The sequence below is a fragment of the Venturia canescens genome, chromosome 1, assembly GCF_019457755.1.
Source record: "Venturia canescens isolate UGA chromosome 1, ASM1945775v1, whole genome shotgun sequence".
Lineage (NCBI taxonomy): Eukaryota > Metazoa > Arthropoda > Insecta > Hymenoptera > Ichneumonidae > Venturia > Venturia canescens.
This window is the reverse complement of record NC_057421.1, coordinates 36,367,227-36,393,464: the sequence shown is the minus strand read 5'-3', so window position 1 is coordinate 36,393,464 and position 26,238 is coordinate 36,367,227. Positions and strand designations below refer to the sequence as shown.

Genomic DNA, 26,238 nt, shown 5'->3' with positions numbered 1-26,238 from the left:
ACTTTCGAATACCAATTTTCATCAAAATAGGTGAGACGAAACATTCATCACTATAGAAAGTCAAGTCACAACTTATGTAATGGGTTGATATATAATTGCCGAAAAAAAGAAATATCGAACGAAAATTCTGATAAAATTCCAGTCGATTCAGAACGATCTTCTGCAAATTTTTGCCCTCTTGACAATTTCATTTAAGTTTCGAAATCTTCGGGTTTAACCATATTTTTGAAAAAGTGGTCATTTTCAGGTAAAAATGCGATAACTCTGCGAAAAAAATCGTACAAAACTTTGTCAAAAACGAAATTGAAGCTATTGCTCCTCCCTTTAAGGTTGTCATAAAGAAAATTAACGGGAAAAATTTGCATAAATCATGCATCCAGTTCTAAACAGACAAAAAAACACCGGAAAACAGTTACTTTCAAAATAGCGTACCAAATACAAAAAAAAAATCATAAAAAATATCTGGAACGAGGGATATGAAAGAAAATTTGTCCTCTTCAAGAAGCCGTTTGCTAAATTCAAATACTTGATTGTTCAAAAAGTTATCAACCTTTAGTGCGGTTCGAATTGTTATTGAGTGATTCCATACTTTTGGTCGGTAGTGTAAGTATATGTGTTAACAATTCTGTATTCTGTTATTCAGTTGATTATTATAACACAGAGGAAAACAAAAAGATTATTCATATAATGATAATGAAAGTAATATTGTCAAGGCTGACATTCTGCGAGAGTATTTATCACAAACTTAATACAAATATCTCTTCCACACCCTTCGCTAGTCCATGGTTGACGTAGGAGCGATAGTAATGAAGAATATTACTTTTCAATCCTAAAAGCTTTGAATATGTTAAACGATTTGGCTGGCATAATTTACTCAGGAAGCTTATTTCGCTTATAGTATTTTATACTCCGAAGAAAGTTCATAAAAAAAAAATCTATATTAACGCGTAAGTAATATCCATACCAGGCCATTCACATAAAATCCATTAAATCATATCTGAATCTCGCTCTGACGTAAAGAAAAGTACCATCTGTATGCTGTGCTATATGCAATAAATACACTAAATGTACTTGGAAACTTGCCATTTCTGTCCAAAAATATACCATAATTTGAACACTCTTAAACCAAATGAGTGTTGCACAAGTTTTCGCTCTTTGCGTCTCTCGGGATTTCCCTTAGTTCTCACACGTCTCGGAGCACATAAATTTCGATGTGCTCTCGATAATTTTCTATCTAAACTTCGAACGGAACGGATGAATGAAGCTGTCAGAAATTTACGATTATGGATAAACTTCGCGGTAGAATCATATTCATAAGAGGGATAGTCCATTTCACGACATATTGAAGAAGCCTAGGATTTGGAATAATGAAAAATTAACTGTCGTTAACATAAGTAATTATCCATCAAATAAATAAACCATAAATCATTTGAATTATCCATCGAAATTGACAATTCTGAAAAGTTTTAAAACATAACCTCCAATTGTTTGGCATTGATACATTTTCAGAAAAAAACACGAAATATAAAGGATCCCAACAAATTGGTATAAATATCCTCCCTTGTCAGTGATGGCTAACAAAACATATTTTTCCCCAGACTAAAAAAGGCAAATTCGAGCTCTTCGTTTCTTTTTCATAATTATTCATTGTGCTACGTAATTGCTCGTATACGATTTTAATATCTGCCATACGAGATATTCCAACTGAACAAATGATGCGTTTGTGCGTATCACAGCAATGTGATTCTGTATTTCCGCTCGTGTCCGCATTTATCCTAGAGACTTCGTATATTGGGTAAACGCAAATCGCCTTATTTCAGTAGCATGCCAGGGTCTCGTATCGCAATTTATGTCGTTCGATGTCGTCATAGCTTTAGTTAGAGAAACTTTATGCACACACAGATCTGGTAAAGAGAGATGAACTAGTATTTCATGTGACACTTGCGAAAAGAGAGTCTATTTTTCCTACGCAAAAGCCAGCGGGTGTTGAAATGTCTCAGAACTACACAATCAAACGAGAATCATTAGCGCTAAAGTTCAACAAAAGCGGATCAAATACCGTGATTAAATTTGAATAAAACATTTGTGAATGCTTTATTGCGAATCGTAAGTCGACTAAATAATAAATCAGAGCAAAAACGAGGAGACAATTTACAATTCCACGTGGAGTAAATAGTGCAGGCGATTTTTAATGTAACTGTAGTGTGAACCTCGATTATCGTGCTAAATATTATCGACAAAATTTGTACTTGGCTATTAGCCCACTTTTCATCACTATTTTCGTACTGAAGGTAAGTACATTTTCCCTGGTGGATACTTGAATTTCTTCGTCAAACGCGCACGATGACATTCGAATGTCTGTTAGATGGGAACGTAAACTCGTAAACGCCAGTTTGCGACACTAACATCCATCCAGTTACATCGAAGAGACGAAAAAACCCCACACCTACAATAGGTTTAAATATATATATGTATGTGAAAAAAGATCGTACTTCTCAATTGAATTCTTTCACGAAATGCCCGTGTCATTTTGATATGAACTGTATTTAAGGTAGTTTTGTACTGTTGTTGAAATTTTAAGAATCAGCTGAGATTCAAATATGGCGGAAGCCTTCATGGACCGACTATCAAAATTTCAAATCGACTCACCATTTAGTTTTCGAGATATTCGCGATTAAAACTCGGTCGTTTTGTACGCCATTCCTTACTTAACACGTCACTGGATAGCACTTTGTTTACATTTTTGATTACCGACGCTAAACGGATCTTACGACTTTAAAATAAAATGTGATTTTATTGTACGCCGGGGCTCAAACTTTTAGCTCGTACGTGTACATACAGAACTACCTTAAACATGTAGAGCGTTGCAACAAATTTTAATGTATTCAAAAATATCGAAATCATATTGAAAATAAAATATTCTTCAAAAGTATGAATCATCTTCGTTATTTTGATCAAATGGAAAGGCGATGAGGCAGTGAAAGTGTACAAACGGTCATGTGCAAGTTCTCATAGTCGATTTGTGCCTAGTGATGGCTTAGAATACTGACAGTTCATAAACATCTGAAAACCCTGAAGTGATAAAAATCAGACATTCACATTTGCTCGACGGCGCGTAAACGAACAATTTTCAACGCAATATAACTGAAAAATAATATTTCTAAAGTACTATACGTGTGCTCCGATTTCATGTAAAAAGCGGTCGAAGTTTTTCGAAATTATCGTTGGACACGTATTGAGAAACCTTGACGGTTTTTATGTGAGAGAACGAACCAGTCGATGTCTATCGGAGATCTTTCACGGCATTAAAATTGTTTACCGCGTACAATAATAAGTGAGAGAATAATAAATACTGCGGAGTTTATTTGCCCTTATCATTCCTGCCATGAGATCATTACATTCAATATTATACATCGTGCAATATTTTATATCACGTTTTTTTACCACGGACGGATCGCAATTGTTTGGCAGAATTGACATTAACGAAAAAGGGGAAAAAGAAGAAAGCATTCAAAATGTTTGAAAATGTTCAAATACGGATTGACTCAATCTTCTATTTTATTGTTATCTCATCAGGCATGAAACCAAACATATACATACATATTTTGGCTATATCATGTTTACATGGATGGTAACATGATAAGACGCCTCGGAACGCCCACATGCGAAATGCATTTATATGACCAAATACATACATTGGCATATACGATGCGCGTGAGGTAACTGAAACTAAAAAATAATCTTCATATCTCTGCCTGTTACAGGGTTAATTCAGTCTCTCGAATATCGATCACTAAGTTTCTCAGGCTCATAGTCGTTTTGAAGATCTCACTGAAAACTTATTTTTTTCTACGATCCCACACGTTTGTATTCCAATTGCCAAATGCCAAATGCATGTTTGTCCTGCACAGTGCCAAATTTTTAATAGATTAGAATCCCTTTAGTAATTCATCTTCGTTCCCTGCAAATGTTCAGTTTTTAGATGAATCATTCTGATGAAAGTGGGATATGATAAAATATAATGAAAAACTATTAATACATGGAAAAATTAAAGTATTAACGGTTCGCTTTTATTTGGACAATATTATTTGTGAATAAATTTTTCATTTGGCAATGATGCTCTCCTATTTTATTTCACTATAATTGGGGCATGCGTCAAGAATAAACAGACCGAATAGTTAAGCTGAAGTGATATTGACATATTACAGTTGTTGATATTTTTTAATTAACACAAATATTTAAAAGTATATAACCTCATAATTCGTTGCTCGGGAAAAAGTTGAAAAAAGTTGGCAAAAGTCTGGTTCTCCGCTCAATGTTGATTACTTTCTTCGAACCGCAAGTTTGGAGCTGAGTTCGTTCATTGTATAAATGAAACACCATCGAAACTCGGCAGCCACTAAAACGAAGGTTCACTTCTTGTTAAAAAAAAATACATGTGCTCAAAGTTCGATAGAGAATAAAAAAAAATAAAACTCAAATATCCGTCCATAAAGTACTCAACGGAAGAAAAAGAACAAAACAACCAGAGGAAAAAAAATAATTTTCTATACTCCGTGATCACATTTTATTTATCGATGCTTTATGGCCAACTATGGTTATGTTTCGTTTGCCTGCAAAGAAAGATGTCACCGAAACACCCTGTTTAAAATGTTATAAAATAAAAAAGTTTGTTCGTTTGATGATCCGATCTTTCTTTGAATTGAGTGTTGTTTTTTTTATCGATTGGCGCTGACAGTGAAGATAGTCACACTGTTTTTTTTGACTAGTAGTTCAGATATATATTGAGAAATATAGATATAAAAGAACAAACGACGTGAAGAAGATTGTTTACTTGGAGACAGTAGTTGTTCTCTGACGATCATCAAAAAAGGACGTAAAGAAAACGTCATCGAAATATTCAATCAATCCATATAATCACGATAGTCTTCAGTTCTATTTATCCATTTACTCTAAAGAATTGTGTCATCAGTGTATGTCATCAGATAATCTAAACATGTTTTCGTTATCATTTGTACTTTTGTTAGATCAATATTACTTCGTTTGTGTGTGTGACAAACTCTACTCTCTATTTAGTTGATCACTCGTGTTATTCTCTATTTCAATTAATCTTGTAATGAATTTCTTTCTCAAACTTCTCAAATAGATTACCTCAACTCTATAGTGATATATCTCATCAACAAGTTCTTAAATTCTCATCATTGAGCAAGACACAGTACATCATCGTCTCACACGAGTTTCGTGATGATTCTCTTCTCGTGTGAGCTTAGCTTGCTCCAGATCAACTTCATGTAAATTTCCAATTTAATTGCTGTACTCTCATTAACCTTTTATTTCATTTCAGAAGTCAAAAAATGCTTTAAACAAAATGAGTTCATTTTAACACACACCAAGAGTTTTCTGAAGTCAATTTGTTCATTAAACATCAGGATGTCATAAAAATAACATACCTACTTTCAAATCACTTTTGGTTAAATGGATCGGTTGAAGAATTTTCTTAAAGGTTAAATTTAATACTCCGATTTTTTGAAAGCGGCTAATGGATTTTTTACATAAAATAATGATAAATCCTAAAATTACCATTAAAATCTTCAATCAATCCAGAAAATAAGTAACTGCACATGATGGGGATTTCAAATGTAGACAAATCGAATAGGAGCCCATTTCTGGTTGATGGAATAACCCGACTTATTGGGGGTATGAATGTAAATAAAAATCAAGAAAGTAGTGAAAAATGATATATGCAGATTTACCAATATATCGGGCTATTTCATTGAGGAACAATAAAAGAATCTTGATTGAGCTACTGCAATGTTGATACATCGAGTCTTCTGAATTTGTGATAACACCATGCACATACGGATGAACTTGTTATCCAGCCAATTTCATTTCCCAGTAGTCTTATTAGCCACCTGATTACATCGACTGTATCGTAGAAGTATAATAGGTTTTGTCTAGGAAAAATTCTCTAGGGATCTAAGGACTCCAAACTATTTATGTACATGTTTGATGCAGCTGGGTAAAAATATATCGCCAGCGGAGAAAGTAAATACATGAGCAATAGTAAATTTACCGGCTTAAACCAGTTTGGTTTGGATCATCAGAATTCCCCGTGAAAACGACATTTATATGATTAGACACAATAAAAATTTATATTCGTTCTAATCAAGAGAAAATTTACAATCGGAAGTAGTTTCAAATCGGATTATCGAAATGAACAATAATTTAGCACGTAATAATCAAAAATATGAGAAAAAACTATTGCAATCAAACGAGTATCATTCCTACCAAGTAGTGACGTGTCATCAATGATAGCGATCCGGATTCCATCATTAGAGAGTTTCTGTCAGCATTTATGAATCAGTACAGACGAAATTAATTCATGAGGTGTTTGAAATTCTGGAAGCTTCATCGCAAACAACGTTACGAGTTTGAAATTTTTTGACATTTGAGAGTTTTCGGTGATGGAAGCAGACATGTGAGGGTGAAATATCAGTCACCTCGGACTGAAACTTTTATCTTTGTAGACCCATATCGAGCATCTCTGAATCCACTTACGAACGTCTATTTCTCTTCCGTTTGACCACATCGTTCCTGCGGGTATGAACTGCATTGAGTGCATACACTATACATATATCTATGTACCGATAGAGATATATGTACTTGGATAGAAACATATGTACGAATAGACGTAACCTACGACCAGTATCCGAGTTAAATCATGTAGTATACGTCTATTCGTTCCTTACCACTCGATATACTTTCCAACTATACAGCCATACATACGTATAGGGCTGCGTTTTGTCTTATATATAGCTCTACTCATACATGTGCGATCGAACACGCAAATGGGAAGGGGTGCGATCGATTTGTTTTTTTCAACAAAAAGCTCCACTCGTCTTCAGACTATATCATGCTCAACCGCATTCGAATTCGTTTATCAGAAAACATTCGTGAGATTGCAAATGCATTCTAAACTTGTTCATCTATGCGCGCGCGCGCATGTGTGTGTGTGTATAAAATGCAAAAAAAAAAAAATACTGCAAAGGTTGGATTCATTTAACATACATATTTTGACGCCCCAACAATCTAAATATTTCTATAGAGTAAAAATGTAATTATACAGTAAGAATCCAGATAAGTTTTGTCATAGAAAAGAATTGGCCGAAATCGAAGTCTCGTTAAGGACCGAACGGAACGGTAAGTTTGACATATTTGAAGAAATTCATGATTGAAAATTGATTTACAACTTTTACTGCTGAAATATTTTATACATACTTTGAAACGCTCGTTCATTTATTATATTTTTTTTTTTAATCGTAGAAGCGTTCTCATAGAAGAAAGAGGTTTCAGATGATGGGAAACGGAATCAAGGTCATCGCATTATGGAGAGATTGACGACGACCAGACGCGACGTCATCAACGTTACGAGTCACGTCACAATATGCACCATCAGTAATCGTCACTCTGAATTCATGATCACATGTTGTCCAATATCGTAGCTTATATGCTTCCTGTAGCATGTCAACGTGTTTATTATGATCTAATCATGGCTCGTGATTTCGGTGTGGTTTATTACACTGATCAATTCCGCAGCATAACTATATCATTCAGCTCTGGAATAATCTTACGTTTTCTGTTTCCTTACAATCTTTAATCTCAAAATTCACTAATTTAATTAGGTTTTAGTATTTTCAGTAGGTTCATCTAATTTTTAAGTTTTATAACATTTTTATCGTATTTTTCCAATCCCACGATAAACGCTCACGAGGCTTCTTGCACTTTTTCCTTTCCACTACAACCCTCGTAAGTGACTAATCGTGTCCAACGTTACATGTAATTTGTATGTGTGCAGAAATCTTATATATCAGCCGAAGAGACCAGCTGCAGACGTTCATAGCCCCTTCTGGCCCTGTGCCAAATGTTGTGGGTAAAAACGAACGTATCTAAAGTAAAAAATGTAAAGTAGCAAAATCAACTTCATCTTGTAGAATAAAGAACAAGTTAAGAGGGAACTTAACTGGACTTGGTACATACTAATTATGATAAAGAGTTCAAGTCCAGTGGGTTCGAGAATCATGGATTGGCATTTACGTTTTAGTACCGTATCAATGGAATATCTTGGTTATATTGTTGGTTGATTCAAACCACTGGATCTACGAGAAAGATTCCGGACTGAATAAACGCAACCAAAGCAACATAGGGTAACGTGCATTGCTGGATGCAACCCCTAACAACAAACCCCGACCCAGCTCGACATCACAACTATTTATTGCAACACATGTAGCAGCTTATAGTCCCCAGCTCAAAAGTAAAAAAATATATATATATTCTTGATTGAGTCATCAATAAATAGTTCAGTTTAAAAATATTGATTGTTATTTATTGCGTCATATTTTGATGTGAAATATACCACTGTATTGAAGGAGAAACCATGGTTTATGTTTTGATTTTTTGTAACATTTTTATCGCGTCCATTCAATTTATCATCACAACTTTTCTGACACAGAATGATTTCTCGCTAAACCTAAGCCCGGGCTATAAGCATGATTGATTGGATTCGATTTTTTGTATGAGAAGTTTCAATCTTACATGAACCCGGAAACCAGTCGTTTAATCAATATCTGAAGTATTCGAAAGAAAAACATCACTTTTTCAATTAGTCACTGACGATGAGCTTTAACTGAATTAACTTTTGAACGGAAAAACAGGCGATTTAAAAAAAATATGAAACAGACTAAAACCAGTTATCTGCCATTAATACTATTTCCTTTGTGAAAGGTTGAATTGTTTTTTCGATTGAAACGTCTTAAAAAATATTGATTGTATTAAAAGTTATGACCTCCAAAGTAGCTTGAATCAATCCGGCTGGATGGAAGGAAACCGTGACACGAAAAAAAAAATGGTAGGGTCGAGGATCAAAGAAAAGAAGCACTGTTGTTTCCAGCTAATGTGCTGCTTTTTTTACAGTATTTTTTTATGTAGCTGCTCATACATTTTTCTAACTCTCATGTAGCATATCGCTACAACTCATGAACTTTTGTCATCTAGCAGAACCTCTCAATTTTTTATCCTTCGATTCCAATCAATCATAAAGTCTTTTGCTGCTCGTATTACCGGTGATCGAGTATAATCCCTTGATTTCGTTGTACCCAACTTATCGGTTTTGAACGCTAAAGAATTTTTCTCGTCTTTGCTACTGTTTCCTTTTTGTCTTCGATTATTCGATATTACTATTCGAAAAATGGAAGAAAAAGAGCTAAAGAAGAATTGGAACGAGATAGAAAACCGAAACAAGATAGTTGACCCATTTGCTATGAGGGATAGAAAAAATTTGAAGAAATGATTCCATCGCCATGAAATACATGGCGTTGGAGTACGTGTATACAAAACACTTTTTTATATACGATCGTGGTAAGAATAATTTAAAGAGGTAAATACCAGAGAAACAGATTTCCATTTGCTTTGCATCGAATTCAGACTCATTTTTTTCCTGATGCGAATTGAGTGAAGAGAAAATTTCACAACAGGCGTTGAATTCAGACGAAGAAATATTTTAATATACGTTCGAATCGTTTTTTTCAATTGCTTTCATCAATTCCAGATGCATTTTTGAATCCTTGATCTTGTATTTCATCCCTAACCCTTAGCAAGTATTATTTCTTCGTAAAATACGTTGCTCATGGAATCTCCTCAACCGTTGGCCATCAATGTCAGGAGTTTCGGCGTGAGAATATGAGCTCAATATTGGATAAAATACCCTTTATGCTTCTTTTTTAATAAATCGATCATCCATTACAGAAAGACACTTTTACGGTCCGTTGAATATCATGATCGGAGCGGTAAAAGCGAGAAAAAAGGATCACGCTCTGAGGAAAACCGAATAGTCTCCAGTTCAACATGTTTCATGCATATGCTCCCCAAACCGTGGCTCAATCCTATAAATAGTAACGGTTGAGTTACACCTATTTGGTTTTACCAGAACTAAGAGTGTAATTTTGGTTAGTAATTATTATACACTTTTTGAGTCTGCGGGAAGAGTACGTTTTGCTCTAAATACAAAAAATGAGCTTGAATTTTTTTTTAATCTATACGGTTTCACATGGTCAACTGAAGTATTGAAATATCCCCAGAAATAAAACTTTAATAAGTGGAAAAAAGAACGCCAAGTATTGAAGAGTCACAACCTCACATATAATATTACTACTCGAAATAGCTAATATCACTTTTAACCTTTTCAGTCACGAATTTTTCGTCTGCACCGATTTTGATAAAAATTGGTTTAGGGGTCGCTTATTACGAATCCGGCATTGGGTTTGTAAAGTTAAGAATGGCGGATCCAGTATGACGGACGTCAAATTTTGCTTTTAGGCAACATTTTTTATAATTTAGTTTTTAAACGCGTTTCATTTCGCAATTAAATTAAAATATTTAAAATTGAAAACGATTCAAATAATGCTCTCGCGTCAGCAATTCCTTCTCGGACCTTCGATATCTGCGCATATGCTGTAAAGTACATTTTCGTTTCGTTAATTTCGCGAATAAAATCAGGATCGAAATAAATTTCCCTCGATTCTGCGTGATTTTACAATTAACCCTTTGAGAGGCAGTGATACATTTTTTCCTACAGTTTTTCTATTATTGTCATTGTATTTGGCAATATGCCTCTCAAGAAAAAAAAACAACCGTCTTCGAGGTTTTTTTTCGGACATTTGTATCGTTATTCAAGACAGCCACCGCATGTCAATGAGGACGAACGAGGTCGTTTGTTGCTCGCGATCGAACCGGGTTGTCGCGATGTTTCGGGAAATTATGGCGGGTTCGTGCCATCTCATGAGTTTTTCGTTTCAATACATATAGCCTCGTGTCTGTGCTATTCGGAATTAAAGGACTCTTGGTAGTACGCCGATTAATATTAGTTCATTTATTTTTGTTTGAATATTTTTAGTCTTACTTTTATTTCTAGGAATGTGATATTTTTTTTTATCAGAGCTCAAGATTCCTACGAGTCTTTGTGCTCTTTATTCTCAGTTTACTGTTTTGTCTGCTACTTTTATTTTTCCGGATACAGTGTTTATTTGAAGGAAACCGAATTTTTCTCAAAATCACTTCTGGTACCAGGCTGATGGAAAGTTTCTTCGCCGAAATGGTTTTGGGAATTTATTTGGCCAAAAAATCATGCACGTCCAAAAGCTTGAATTTCTTTTTGTAAATTTTTCAATAAAAAATTAAACAAAAAACATAATCCATAATTGGTTTAGTTGAAATGATGATTTTACTTTTACTTTGTAAATAAACAAAATTAATAGAATTTATGTTTAAATGTAGTTTTTTTTAAAGCGATATTAACTACTATTTTGAGTAGTAATATTATAAATAAAGTTGTGACTTTTTAATATTTGGCGTTTTTTTTACTTTTCAGAAGTTTTGATTTTTTTTTCTGAAAAGGATGAATCTTGCGTAATCGTCGTAATGCATCTTTTTGCGATTTCGCAATTTTTTGCGGTTCTGCGTTTCTTCTCGGTTTTTACTTTTGCGGAATACAGGTGAAGGAGGAACAGAAAGTGACCGTATACTGGGGAAGAAAAATTGTAATCGAAGCGCCTATTTCCCACAACTACAAATTAACAAATTTCCGGAAGTTACAAAAAACAAATCCTATAATCGGAAGCGCATCCATCCCATCATGTTATGGGAGTTTAATTTTTTTTCGTCGGATTAATTCTCTATAAATGGCGACCACTTCAACTTCTTAAGTGACGGGGAATCGGCCAATCTCGAGTACAGATACACTAGCCCATCTTAATTTGCCTTGTCAAACACTTTCTTTATACTTGGTGTCAAGACGCTGCCGCGTCTTTAGATAGGTTAGAAGTGAAGTTATTTGCCTCCATCGCTCACTTCATTTAAATTCATGATTCATTATTTTTCCAAATTTTTTAAGATAAAATATTCGTAACCGCAAACAGAAAATGATATGAATTTTTCACGTAAGATGATACATTTTACCGAGGCCGGTTTTTTCAAGAGTCCCCCGGGATTTGGATGTTTGAAATCTAATGTAATTTCTCGCGTGCACTCAAGTCTTTCATCTTTTATTTTCCTGCAACGCGGATTTGTTGGAAACTCGCAGTACCTGTTAGAGGGCACACGATCCATTTGCACGCAACGTGACACATACGGATAACGTAGAGCTTTCGTCGTGGGCGTGTTAAGGCGCACATGGAGTATGTGATGCACTTGTGGATTACGGGTAAATCCGATTAACCTCGAAACTCAACTTCGACGGGGTCTTATCGACATACCTGAAATGCAAGTACATATATATGTTCTTCGAATGAGTTGAGACCGTGTTAAAAAGATTTCTTTAAAATTCCAGTGCAGATGTTTCTCGGAAAAATTTATTATTCACTTTAGTTAAATATTCCAAAAATAATACGTGACTCTGTAATAATAACAGACGGTTGTGACTGCCGCAAGAAACTGCAATATTCTTTCATTTTCCTTGTATCTTTCTAATTACTCTATTTACGCTTAACGTTAATTCGTTTGTTTTTGTACGCGAGTTGGTAATTGGCTGAGCTTTAGGTCACTCTCACACCGTATAGCAAAAATTTTCATATAGGGAGACTGGGTGGAACCATTAGGAAGAGTTCAAGGATAATTGGATAAAACGAATATCTGAAAATCCTTGTCCTTTATCGACGTTGTCAAGGTGATTTGATGTGCTTTTCAAAATGGTTATATCAACCTTCGAGTTACGTCACCCTTTGTTATGTGCGGAGAGTCTGCTTCTTACAGGAGAATGATTGTATAACGCTAGTTATTGAGAATTTTGTTTTCTTGATTGAAATTCCCACAGCATCGCGCCTATGGTTCAATCAGTTCGTGATTGAAAACGTAACTGTTACTTAAGATTGTTCAATAGCAAAACCCGATTTCTTACGGAGATTTTGAAAAAATATTCGTCGCGCCAAAAAAATCTAACGAATCGATTAAAAAAAAAAGTAGTTCTATCATATAGTTTTACAGATATTGCAAGTTAAAGTTCTGTAGTTTCTCCATCGTAACACATGGTAATCGTGAAACAAAAATGTGTATTGAAATAACTCGAGAACGGTTCTTACGATTTTGATTTTAAAAAACACAGTGCTAGAGTATTTTCTAAAAAAAAATGATTTACCGTCTAGTTTTTGAGAAAAAGATGATTGTGATAAAAATCGTATGAGAATTTGCGTGGGAAAATTTCAAGGTTCGCAACGTGGCAACACTGTCGTGTGAGACAAGCCATGGATATCGCTATACTTTAGGATGCTGCCCTTGTCTTGGACAGCTGCCTATGTACAGTGTTGCCACGATTCACGTGCTTCTGAGCGATCATTTGTATGCTCGTATATGTGCATATGGCATGAAAATGTATTCTAGCAGGGGCATGCGAAGAATAAAAAATATAAAAATTCCAAAATCACGAGTAATTATGAAATTTTCGTAAAATATCGTAAGCATATATTTTTTTACTGGTCATTAACGATAATTTGAACGCTTTTTGAAACATATCTCACAACGAATAATGTTCATACACATAGGGCACCCTATTTTTTATACGGCACGTAAATATCGAACTACCTTAAATCGATAAGCTTCAAGCTCAAGCGAGACTTCAAAATACGTATAGTTTAAGATAAATACGGGTCGATTTTCCAATATTCTCTTGTTAAATTCGTAGGATGGACATGACATGGTTTTGCAACGATACAGCAAAATGTAGTTCATAAACCTGAAATACAGCATTATTTTAATTAATTCAAGAAACAAAAGTGGAGGCAAGAAATTACAATTAAAAAAAATAGAAAGACACAATATTACAAAAACAAATTGCGACCAAAAAAATTTAGATCACAAAAATTTCCAAAAACAATTACAAACGGAAGAGAATTATAAACCAAAAAATTGAAACGAAAAAATATTGGCCGTTGTACTTGACGTTATACTCGAATTCTCTAAGAATAAAAAAATTCTCTAAGTATAACGGCCGAATTTTTCTTTGTCTCAGTTTTTTTGGTTTATAATTTTTTTTGCATTTGTAACTTATTTTCGAAATTTTTTTGGTCGGCATTCGTTTTTGTAATGTTTTGTATTTTTATTTTTTCGTCATTTTTTTTTTTTTTTCATAATCCGATGTACTTGGCAACTTCTGCATTTATTCGGCAAATAAGCGTCAGACGGGGTCCCAAATTTTTGCGGGACCAATTATTTAATTTACGATGTTAACAATAAACCCTAGCCCGAGTATAATGATGATTACGACGACTAAGGGCGGGAAGAGAGAATATTCCGATTCACGATTTGAATTTCGACCGAAGATCCTGAAACTCCAAATGGTCTGATGCCCCTCTAAACGGGACTCCCCTGATATCTTGATTCGAAGTTGATGATTTCTCGAATTTTCGAGAATATTCGATGAAAAGAGCGGTATGGTTGTATGTTTCTGTAGCCTCTTTATGATTTTGCGTACGAAACCTGCTCGAAGTACACCAACGTTTCGAATGTTTCTCCTCTCCAGTCTTTCGCTCAGCTCTTCTAATTCCAACTTCTTTTCCTTTCCCGAGAATTGCTCGCATGAGCAATAAAATAAAATAAATCACATGACGTAAATTAAGTGCTTTATATCATTTTTGCCCTATGAAAGCTTTACGTGCCACGTGTTAGAAGCTCGAACTAAAACATTTTTTTGTTTTATTAATGTAAAATCAACGCAATCTCAGAAAATAATTTAACTACCCTAGCGGATTGTACGACCAGGAAACGGTCGAAAAAAGTAGAAAAACGACCGAAATCGGTCGCTTTTGCTCAAATGATGAACGAAATTACAAAGAATCAAAGAGAAATAATCCCATTATAAAATTCTGGCAATGAGTTCGAAAAATTATTATAATAAAAATGTTTCTTTACAGCGCAGGCACAGATAGAACGTTCTCGAATAAGTCGCAACGCGAGTAACATTGTTTTTGTCATTTTTTATTGATGATGATGATCATATTTCATTTGATAATAAAATTTAATTATAATTAATTAAATTAACAAAATTTAATTATAATAAATTTAGTTAATTAAATTTAATTATAATTAAATTTTATTATAAAATGAAACTTTTGTAAAAACCTTTAAATACTTTATGCTAATCAATTTTGATTTTTTTGTTGTAAGATAATTCCAAAAACTTAAAAAACGAACTTTCGAGATTACAAAATTTCGGCGCACCAATTAAAATGTCACAAAGCGCGGGTGCTAAGCCAATAAAAAAAAGTGAGCGTGCTTTAGACCACACACTTGAAGTAAAACTTTTTTCGCAACGTACAGAAATGCGGAAAAAATGGATATTTTTTTCCCCTCTGCATCCAACCGAGAAAGTCGAATTAAGGTGAAAAAAAAGATTTCCAAAAGCAGAGCTCACCAAACATTATTTCGAACGACGCATCGCGTTTGAAAATTTTCCATCAGAATAAACTAGGAAAATATTGAGACCTCTGATAATCGTATCATATCTATCGGGGAAAAAATCACACATAAACCACAAGAATATGTTTTTACAGAAAATCGATTCCCCAACAAAAAAGTACTTATGAACAATTAGCTCGGAGCAACCGTTTTGGTGCTCTCACCGTTTGTTGATCGATAAAAGTTGAATCGATAAAAAAAAAATTTCATAAGCTATAAAAATCAAAGTTTTCGTTTCACAATCAAACTTCTTTGTGTTTTTTCGTAGAGGATTACTCCCTTTATTAAAACAGTATTTCAATTATTGTAGATTGTAATTTTTAATTTTTTATAAAACCACTCATTTTTATTGTTTCGTGCTTGGTTTTTGTATCGTTCGTCTAACGCTACTGAACTCAGAACTCACACACGCTTTACTGAGATGTATATATTTCATGAACTGGCAATGAGAAAAAGAGAAAAAGAAAATATCCTCCCGCAATTTCTATCGCTTGCTCCTATTTGCTCTGTGCGCTTACACGTACTACTTTGAAAGTGAGCGTCCCCGTCGTGTATACGTATAGTGCTGTATGCCTCCAAAAACGCCGGAGCCCCCTTTATGGTGGCGCTGGCAGTATGCACTAATACTATTAGTGTAGTAGTATTAGATTTTTGGTTCCGCCCACGCGCACGAAGCGAAGAGGGCTTCTATGAACGTTCATATAACGCAGGCTAACTCACTAACACCGCGTAAATGAGAGAGAGAAAGAAAATGTGCGTGCGCACCACTCCCTCTCTTTCTTCTACAATGCTTCCAGATCAGGGCTCAAGACTAAATGTAAGAGTTGGGACGATGGGCCTACATTGTGTATTAGGTATTTCTATCTCTATCAACGTATCTCAATTATCGTTCGCCTCGCCCAATCACACGAGCCCATGGCGATGAGTGTGAGAGAGAACGAAAATATACAAGCGCATGCGCAATCACACTTTTCGTAGTACTACTTTCGTAACACGTTCTCGTAACACTTCCGTTACACTTTCACCAGTTTAGTCCCCAAGCCCAGTGCACCTATAGAAGTTTTACTTTAAAAATCGTAAAATCATCAAGAGACGCGGTAGCGGCTCCACGCCAAGTATTAAAAGAAAAACGAGAGTGTAAAAGAAAAGCCAGCGCGAGCCCTGCCGTACTCTTATATACGCGAATATGTCGATTTATGACGTCATAGCATTTTTCAAACTGTTCTCACGTACAAACCATTGCAGTTAAAAATCTGAAAATTGGTGATTAAACATACGCAGAAGAAGGTTTGAGATTAAAATTCGACGTTTGACTTTTCAACTGCTGAAAGTCACGACTGAGGGGAGGTATAAAAGTCGGAGCGCGACTAATTCGAGGGGCAGTCCTTCCTCAAATTTCGGACTCGGAACTAATAAGGCTGACCTTGACCATTCTCCCTGATACTAGCCAACCTAACCTATAACATTTATCCTATTTTTCTTGGATTCCTGGGATATTGGTGAGACTCGGTAACGTATCGATGCCATAGTCCAGGATCCACTCCTAACCTAAAAATTTCCGAATTATTACTGCACGGGACATTGAAGGGGTTCGGCGACATTTTCATCCCGTGGTCCGTGGACAATCAATTACCTAACCTGGCGGATGCTCAGGATATTTGTGAGACTCGGCGACGTATCGATCTCGTTGTCTGGAGTCCGCATCCTTAACCTAACCTCACTTTTTTGTTTTTTTTCTGCTTTGCTAGAATTGAGCAAAATTCAAACAACACCATGAAAAGGAACGATCTGGAAAATAAAAATTGATACATGCGAAATCTGACTGGGTAAAGTTAGAAACTTCAAACTGCTGTAACCGTTGAACGGTTAGTTTTGGGCAAACGACTCTAAGGACTTTATTTGTAAGGAATTCAATTTTCTACAAAAATACGTCAGTAAAATATCTGTAAATTTTTTTTTTATGTATGATATGAGCTGGATATTTTTTTCGACGCAACCTGAGGTATATATTAACGTTATGTAACTAGAATATCCCTAGTGTCGCTAAAATAAGTGAACGACACAAATGTGTGCGAAAAAATGTACAATTTTTTGATGAAATAAAAAAATAAATAATTAATATCTTTCCAATGCATTAAGCTACAGACGTTACAGCTACAGAAGATTACGCAAAAGTTCGCGATCGATAGAAAATAAAATAAAAAATACGTGGAGACTAATTTCAGCATCCATCGTGCAATGTGGAAATTCAAGTTTTCACTGCTCCTATGATCGTCGTTCAAAAGAATCGATTAATTAATGTTATTCAGAAAGTTGCAGTCGCGTCTTCTGATTATTTAGAAAACATAAGAAAAATGATACTACTTTGAATTGCTGTAATAAAGTGCTTGACCAAGAGTGAAATAAATGATTCATGGTATTGCAAATACAGCGTTCTTAAGATTGTAATTAATATCGTTCTCATGTGTTTCAAGATGCGAGGGTCGAGAGGGTTAAGAAATCGTAGTTAATTAGATACGAGTATTAGGTAGCGAAACTAATTTCGAAAGATGAACATTATCTCGTATAGAGGTCTATAATTCATATAATCTGATCTAAAAACTTGAATATATATGCTATGCCCTATAACAGGTAAAGAAAATACATAAAGCTGAGTTCAAGTTTGTGTGATATGTGAACGATGATGCTAGTTATTATATACGAAAGCAGTGCTTGTGTTGTAGACTAGCGAGGTGGTAAGATGCAGAGACTTTCATTAGGCCTTCCGGCCAGCTGTGTCTTGAGAGGGAGGCAAAAGTTTCCTTCGGAACTTCTACGTGCGGTCACGTAATTGAAGTTGCAAAGGAATGAGGGAAACTACTGTCAAGACTCGCCAACGAATGTCTCAAGTTTGCCCACCGTAAATTTTTCGAAAAATTAACACCTCTTCCTTTAGAGGTTGATTTATGCATAATGTGACACAGGCTCAAGACATATCGTATGCTTAGTAATTTCTTTTCAACTCCTTTGTCCAGAGATACCTGTATCTTTTGATACATGACAGCATAAATCTTTTCAACCCTAGACGCAATATAAGCAGGACTGCATGAATCTTTGCGACTGCCTTCAGAAACTTTACAGTTAAGTTCTTCATGCATTAAATTGAAAAATTATCAATAGAGGTACTCTGAGTCAGAGATCTTGAGCCAGTTGAACGGAGCCTCAATTTTATTTTCACCATAATCGAGGAGATTCAGTAATCAAATAAATGTTAAAAAAAAAAACATAAAAACTCCCGACTGCAAAACTCTTTTACTTAAGAAAACAGTAGCAGTAAACTTTAAAAAGTCAGAAAATAAAATAGATGTCGGGATCTTCGTCGGGAGATATTTTTACTTCTTATTCAATGATTTGATCAGAGTGTCTCCCGACGAAAATACCGATATCTATTTTGTTTCAGGCTTTTAAAAATTTACCACTATTTCCTTAAGGAAGTTAACGCGAATCTAATGGAAATCGAAAATTCCAACTTTAAGACTTGACATTTTGAAATATGCTAGAAATATACACCATGCGTCTATTCCCGGAATTATTAGAGGATCTACCGTCTAGTTATCGAGAAATCAATGAACAAAAATCACATTTTTTGAAGGGTTATACACAGACTCTTATGACAGGTACACTCCTTGTGTGATGTTTTGAATTCAATATAATAGGATCCTCTCAACTTTGAAGAGCCAAAAACGAAAATAAGAAAGTATAATGTTTTTAGAGACCAATGATGTCTTAAAAAACCCTTGTTAACGTTGAAAATAACTTGGGAATGGAAAAAGAAAAAAACACTTTTTGAGGTTAACGAGTAATAACGGCATAAACAGCGGAAGTTTCGACAATCCCATGAGCCAGTTGGTTTAAAATATAGATATGCATACGCATGTAAATAGAAGATGGCTGTTGTCACACTTTGTTTGTCACACTTTTACGAAAGTATTTTAACCGCTATCATAATATTCAAAATTTAGTAATCTTGACAAATAAGATACACAAAGTTTTAATACTTGCGAGAATAAATTTTAATCGTTTTTTTGATCATCAAGAGAGCAAAAAAGTTCAGTTGCTTTTTTGATTCACAAGTAACGCAAGATCTTCCTTAAGTGGAGGTGTTTTTCATTCGTGAGTTTTTATGTTTTTTTTTTCAAATATTTTTTTATTTCACATTTTTTAAAATTCATCATTTTATTTTATAAGGATAACCGGAAGGGTGTCAACTCGACACTGGGTAACTCGCCACCGCATTGTTCGCGTATATCTATTGTAACGACTTTTCCCACGAATCGTACAAATGCCTCAATCTCGAGAATCCCTGGGCGCCAGTTCGAGAATTTCTCGAACAAATTTTTTATCTGAAATTTCTCGAGAATGAGATCTTAGGGTTTTCCTGGTAGTAGGTATAAGAATAACGAAGTCGTAGAGGGGCGAGGTCAAAACGGAGACAAAAGTAATTCACATGCAAAACACAATATTCCGGAATTACAAGAATAATTTATTCAAACTAAGAAAACAAAAGAAAATAACTGATTTGTTAATTTTCAATTAAAGGTGATTTACGGAAAGTTTGGTTTACAATAAATATAGTTTTATTGGTTTCAAATATAATTATTACGGAGTTACAATATTTTAACTTTCAGATTTCCTAACCTACGGACTCTGCGGAACAAGAAGATGGATTCCTCTCGGCTATTCTCAAATTAACAACGCGAAAAGCGGTGGATATTTTACCGCGCCAAACGATAATAAAACAATTTCTCTCAAGTGCCAACGTTACCCCGAAACAATATCGAGCTCGAAATCGATACGCTATTCAGTTCACAATATTTTTAGAGCGTTCTTTCAATAACGAAAAATACGAAATAAAACACAAAAAAAAGCGAAACGATAGCTCACCACTACGGTTTTAGACAAGAAGGACTCCGGAAAAGACCACGGAGTTTTCCCCAATAATTCCGATGATGTCGAATTCTTGACAGGTTGGCAGGTTGGCGACGAGGATACGTCAAGTCACGGTGTGCTCCAGAACGAAAGTCCTCGAACAATTACAGGATCGCGTTTTTATAGTTTTCGAGTCCTAGCCACCCACTCTTCGCCTACCCGCGGGAATCTAGATTTTTCTTGAAGCTTTTAATTTCGCTCAATTTCGAATTTCGGTTGAACGATCGACAACAAACGATGATCCTTGACAGCCGAGATGTTCCGAAGATTCCCGATGCTTCTTGACGCATCGCGAGGCGAGACAGGTCCGGGTGAGGGCTTCGAGCTAGCGACCCTTGCTCGAAAGTTCGATGTACGACGATGACAATATTGACGACCTTGACAACCGGCCTATGCCTTCTCTTTTAAGGATATTTGGTACAGGCTTACAATGTTGCCATGCTAAACTATGCGAAAAACAGAAAAAATTTCAAAATGATCAGAATTTTACCTATCGCAAAACGCGAGGTGTCCACATGGAACGAAACCATTACTGGTGCAGCCCTCATACAACCACGGCATAGCGTCAGTGGAAAAGTAACGTTTTTTTCTTGCTCAGGAGGGTGAGCTGGGATTCTTTGCTGTCCATGAGCAGCCGGAATTTTGCCAAGTTCCAGATAAACGGGCGGTTCGTTGTGATGAGCAATATTACCTTCCGGCTGCTCAGGAACCATCGGTGGTTCATTATAATAAGGAATATTATTTCCCGGCTGCTCAAGAACAATCGATGGTTCATCAATATGGATAATATTATCTCCCGGCCATTCAGGAGCTATCAGTGGTTCATCATAATGATCACCATTACCTGCCGTTTGCTCAGGAATCATCGGCGGCTGATTGTGCTGAACACCTCAGGGCCGTTCGGGTACAACTGGTGGAATTTGAATATTTGCTTCACCTGCTGAATAGACATACGAAATAAATGTAAATGACGCTATAATAATTTTTGACATCCTCATACCATGTTGGCTATAATTATTTATTGTTAGAACGTACCTAGGTTTTCACGCCCTTGTTCCGCTTCGTCCGAACTGTCGTTTTCTGTGAATGATACATAGATGAATGGAGGTGGTTTTGTGATAAATCGTATGAACGTGCGTGTAGATGAAATATCTCTAAGTATCATTATTCAATATATAGTCTACTGATGGAATTTTTGGATCAAAGTTCCAAAAATTCTCTGCGCTGTTTATTGTGCTATTTTGTGACATTTTGTTTATTATTGTGACATTTTATAGAATACAATTTAAATTTGCGTATAGACACGATTTTTATACGACCAATACGTGATTTTAAAAACTGCCGTTTTCCGGATTTATACATATTTTTACAGCTCGACGGAGTTTTTAGCTGAAATTTTCGGTTCCCATCTCTTCAACTGGATTCTCAGAGTATTTTCAAGGGCTTTCTTTTCGATTAACACAATGTGTTTTAAGGAGGGTGGCTAGCGACCATACAATGTTGCCATGCTAAACCATGTTAAATACATTAAAAATTTCAAAATGATAAGAATTTAATAAAATTTGGTGAACATATTCTTTAGTGCCAAATTTGAGAATACAAATTTTTTAAGATTTTTCTTCTGTACAGTTATCGAGTAATTGATCACTAAAGTTCACGTGTATAAGCATAGCGTTTCCATATATATAGGTATACATTCCGGGCATAAGAAATCTGCTTTAATGCGTAATTACTCGATAACTAAGCAGAAGAAAATTTTGAAAAAATTGTGTCTTCGCACTTGATGTTGAAGAACATTATCACCAAATTTCATCAATTTCTTATCATTTTGACGAATGTAGCCACCCTCCTTAAAGGTCTTGAACGACTCTGTCGCAATCGTTTTTATGGTCTTTTGCGAGTTCAACGTTTCATTGAGAAACTTATGACTAAAAAAGAAAAAAATATTTTTTGTTTTTTTGAAGTTTCGATTTTTTTAAAATTTTAATCAAGAACTCGAGAAGGAGAAGGAGGAGGATCGCGAAGGAATTTTCTTCGCGTACTCGTGAAGCCACAGCCTAAACTTATTTATTCGCCATACGTAATTGCTCGTCACGAGTTCGTGGCAAAATCTCGATTAGAGAGCTCTTACTGAAAGTAGCGATGAACACGCAGCCTTATGTACTTGACCAACGAATAAAACAAAAAATAATGAGTTGAAAGAATAATACTTTTTAAGTGAAAAAATATATATGTTGAGTTCTTTTTTTTTAACTTTCTCAACTTTTATCTGTATTGTCTTTTGTTTTCTCTTAATTTCAAAAATAGTTGCCGCTCGACAGTAGTTAGTATTTTGAAATTTTCAATCTTTGGAAGGATAATTTGTTTAAAGTTATTGTGCAACGGCTGCGGAGTCATATGCAGCAAGGACTGAAAAATATAAAAAAATTACAAGTGCCATTTCTAAATTGGAATTACAAGGAGAGATAAATAAATCTGTTCGCTGTTTGCGCTAATTTCGCAACTTACCCCGTCATCGATCATCTGGCGCCATACAACTAATCCCTTCGCTTTGCCGACTTTGCCTTTCTTGAGCAAATATCTTATCATTATCTCTTGTTCACTGATGCTGAACGGGCCGCCCCTCTCACTGTAATTAAAATTTCATGGATTAAGCATCACAAAATTTATCCAAGTCATAAAATTATTCCGATTCACCAAAACTTTGCTGGTATCAAAATTTTAGTGAGTTTACTCACTACTCTCACTACTACTCACTACTATTGGTCTGAATATACATTTCTTCAAATTCGATTATTTTTTAAATTCACATATATTCATTTTCATGAAAAAATATACCGCGAAAATCTTAGGTACGTCAGTTTTTTTCTGGATCGTGTTTTATTCCACGCATCGTCGTCGTCGTCATTGTCGTCCTCAAGCTCATGACGGTGATCGTTTTCGGGATTTCGAATGCCGCTCGGGCGAGCTTCGCTCTCCTCTTCCTTAAACCGTCTCCTCGTCGGACTCTTTGGAGGTTTTCTTTCTGCTCTGTGAATAGTTCATATTTTGTCCATGTTTATTGTTATGTCTTTGATTCATTTCTTCCTCTTTTTCATAGTGATCTTCGTCATCCGATGATCGGGCTCGGCATTCTTTGTTTCTTTTGCGCTTGTTCGTGGTCGTTTCATTGTTACTAGAGATATCATACACAAGTTTTTGTTTCGATGGTTCTGATGGAGATCGTTTTCTTGGATTTTCCGACCGTTTAGTTGCACCTTTAAAGCCTCTGTTGTAAATGTTCACAACTTTTGATCGGTCAAGAGGACTTGGAGTTTTATCCTTTGCTTTTCTGTGCTCAGCGAGTATCGCAGCTTCAGCAAACTTTGTTGTAACATTTTTCTAAGACGAGTGAGTTCTTGATTCAATAGAATTCGAATCGCTGATGACTAACAACTGCTGACACGCTGCGAGTGTACCGCCAGGACTTGTTTCCAATTTTACTGACTTCTTTGTATCGGGACTATCGAAACTACGGCAGGGTGTCAGCTCGACCCAGAGCTACTCTCTACTGTGCCAACTGTACCGCGCATCTCGCTATTGTTTCACTCTCCAAGGGTAGCAACTGTACCCTGTACAAATTGCCCAACCGTGTCAAAAGCACCTACCTCCAGGTACAGCTAAGTGCTGTTGACAAGGTCGGGCACTTTGCACAGGGTACAGTTGGTACCCTTGGAGAGTTAAACAATAGCGAGTTGCGCGGTACAGTTGACACAGTAGAGAGTAGCTCTGGGTCGAACTGACACCCTGCCGTAGTTTTGATAGTCCAGATACAAAGATGTCAGTAAAATTGGAAACAAGTCCTGGCGGTACATTCGCAGCGTCTCAGCAGTTGTTAGCCATCAGCGATTCGAATTCTATTGAATCAAGAACTCACTCGTCTTAGGAAAATGATATAACAAAGTTTGCTGAAGCTGCGATACTCGCTGAGCACAGAAAAGCAAAGGATAAAACTCCAAATCCTCTTGACCGATCAAAAGTTGTGAACATTTACAACAGAGGCTTTAAAGGTGCAACTAAACGGTCGCCAAATCCAAGAAAACGATCTCCATCAGAACCATCGAAACAAAAACTTGTGTATGATATCTCTAGTAACAATGAAACGACCACGAACAAGCGCACAAGAAACAAAGAATGCCGAGCCCGATCATCGGATGACGAAGATCACTATGAAAAAGAGAAAGAAATGAATCAAAGACATAACAATAAACATGGACAAAATATGAACTATTCACAGAGCAGAAAGAAAACCTCCAAAGAGTCCGACGAGGAGACGGTTTAAGGAAGAGGAGAGCAAAGCTGGCCCGAGCGGCATTCGAAATCCCGAAAACGATCACCGTCATGAGCTTGACGACGACAATGACGACGACGACGATGCGTGGAATAAAACACGATCCAGAAAAAAACTGACGTACCTAAGATTTTCGCGGCATATTTTTTCGTGAAAATGAATATATGTGAATTTAAAGAATAATCGAATTTGAAGAAATGTATATTCAGACCAATAGTAATGAGTAGTAGTGAGAGTAGTGAGTAAATTCACTAAAATTTTGATACCAGCAAAGTTTTGGTGAATCGGAATAATTTTATGACTTGGATGAATTTTGTGATGCTTAATCCATGAAATTTCAATTACAGTGAGAGGGGCGGCCCGTTCAGCATCAGTGAACAAGAGATAATGATAAGATATTTGCTCAAGAAAGGCAAAGTCGGCAAAGCGAAGGGATTAGTTGTATGGCGCCAGATGATCGATGACGGGGTAAGTTGCGAAATTAGCGCAAACAGCGAACAGATTTATTCATCTCTCCTTGTAATTCCAATTTAGAAATGGCACTTGTAATTTTTTTATATTTTTCAGTCCTTGCTACATATGACTCCGCAGCCGTTGCACAATAACTTTAAACAAATTATCCTTCCAAAGATTGAAAATTTCAAAATACTAATTACTGTCGAGCGGCAACTATTTTTGAATTTAAGAGAAAGCAAATGACAATGCAGATACAAGTTGAGAATGTTAAAAAAAAAGAACTCAACATATATATTTTTTCACTTAAAAAGTATTATTTTTTCAACTCATTATTTTTTGTTTTATTCGTTGGTCAAGTACATAAGGCTGCGTGTTCATCGCTACTTTCAGTAAGAGCTCTCTAATCGAGATTTTTCCACGAACTCGTGACGAGCAATTACGTATGGCGAATAAATAAGTTTAGGCTGTGGCTTCACGAGTACGCGAAGAAAATTCCTTCGCGATCCTCCTTCTTCTCCTTCTCGAGTTCTTGATTGAAATTAAAAAAAAATCAAAACTTCAAAAACAACAAAAAATATTTTTTTATTTTTTAGTAATAAGTTTCTCAATGAAACGTTGAACTCGCAAAAGACCATAAAAACGATTGCGACAGAGTCGTTCAAGACCTTTAAAACACATCGTGTTAATCGAGAAGAAAGCCCTTGAAAATACTCTGAGAATCCAGTTGAAGAGATGGAAACCGAAAATTTCAACTAAAAACTCCGTCGAGCTGTAAAAAGATGTGTAAATCCGGAAAACGGCAGTTTTTAAAATCACGTATTGGTCGTATAAAAATCGTGGGAAATTTGTCTATACGCAAATTTAAATTGTATTCTATAAAATGAATTCTATAAAATGTCACAATAATAAATAAAATGTCACAAAATAGCACAATAAACAGCGCAGAGAATTTTTGGAACTTTGATCCAAAAATTCCATCAGTAGAG

The 26,238-nt window shown here is 35.6% G+C and overlaps 2 protein-coding genes and 1 long non-coding RNA gene across 11 annotated transcripts in view; 2 read left to right on the top strand and 1 right to left on the bottom strand.

The window, feature by feature from the left end:
- TrissinR (Trissin receptor) overlaps positions 1-26,238 on the top strand; it is a 139,716-nt gene that overhangs the window by 11,924 nt on the left and 101,554 nt on the right. Inside the window, exon 1 of one of the 9 annotated variants that reach the window (XM_043412607.1) lies at positions 1,933-2,291. The exons of the other annotated variants lie outside the window; for them this stretch is intronic. The gene's annotated coding sequence lies outside the window, so the exon portion shown is untranslated. Of the gene's footprint in view, positions 1-1,932; positions 2,292-26,238 lie in introns of those variants that run through there. 9 annotated transcript variants of the gene reach the window in all.
- On the bottom strand, positions 21,294-23,418 carry LOC122406844 (uncharacterized). Its single transcript, XR_006260093.1, has 4 exons — positions 23,305-23,418; positions 22,975-23,095; positions 21,502-21,546; positions 21,294-21,406 (listed from the first exon to the last, which is right to left on the bottom strand). It is a non-coding gene; the product is annotated as an uncharacterized lncRNA (long non-coding RNA).
- Positions 24,284-26,009, top strand: LOC122411461 (uncharacterized). The gene is made up of 4 exons (XM_043420299.1): positions 24,284-24,339; positions 24,743-24,934; positions 25,144-25,264; positions 25,846-26,009. Exons 1-4 carry the CDS (start codon positions 24,284-24,286, stop codon positions 25,846-25,848), a joined length of 372 nt encoding a protein of 123 aa, XP_043276234.1. The 3' UTR covers positions 25,849-26,009.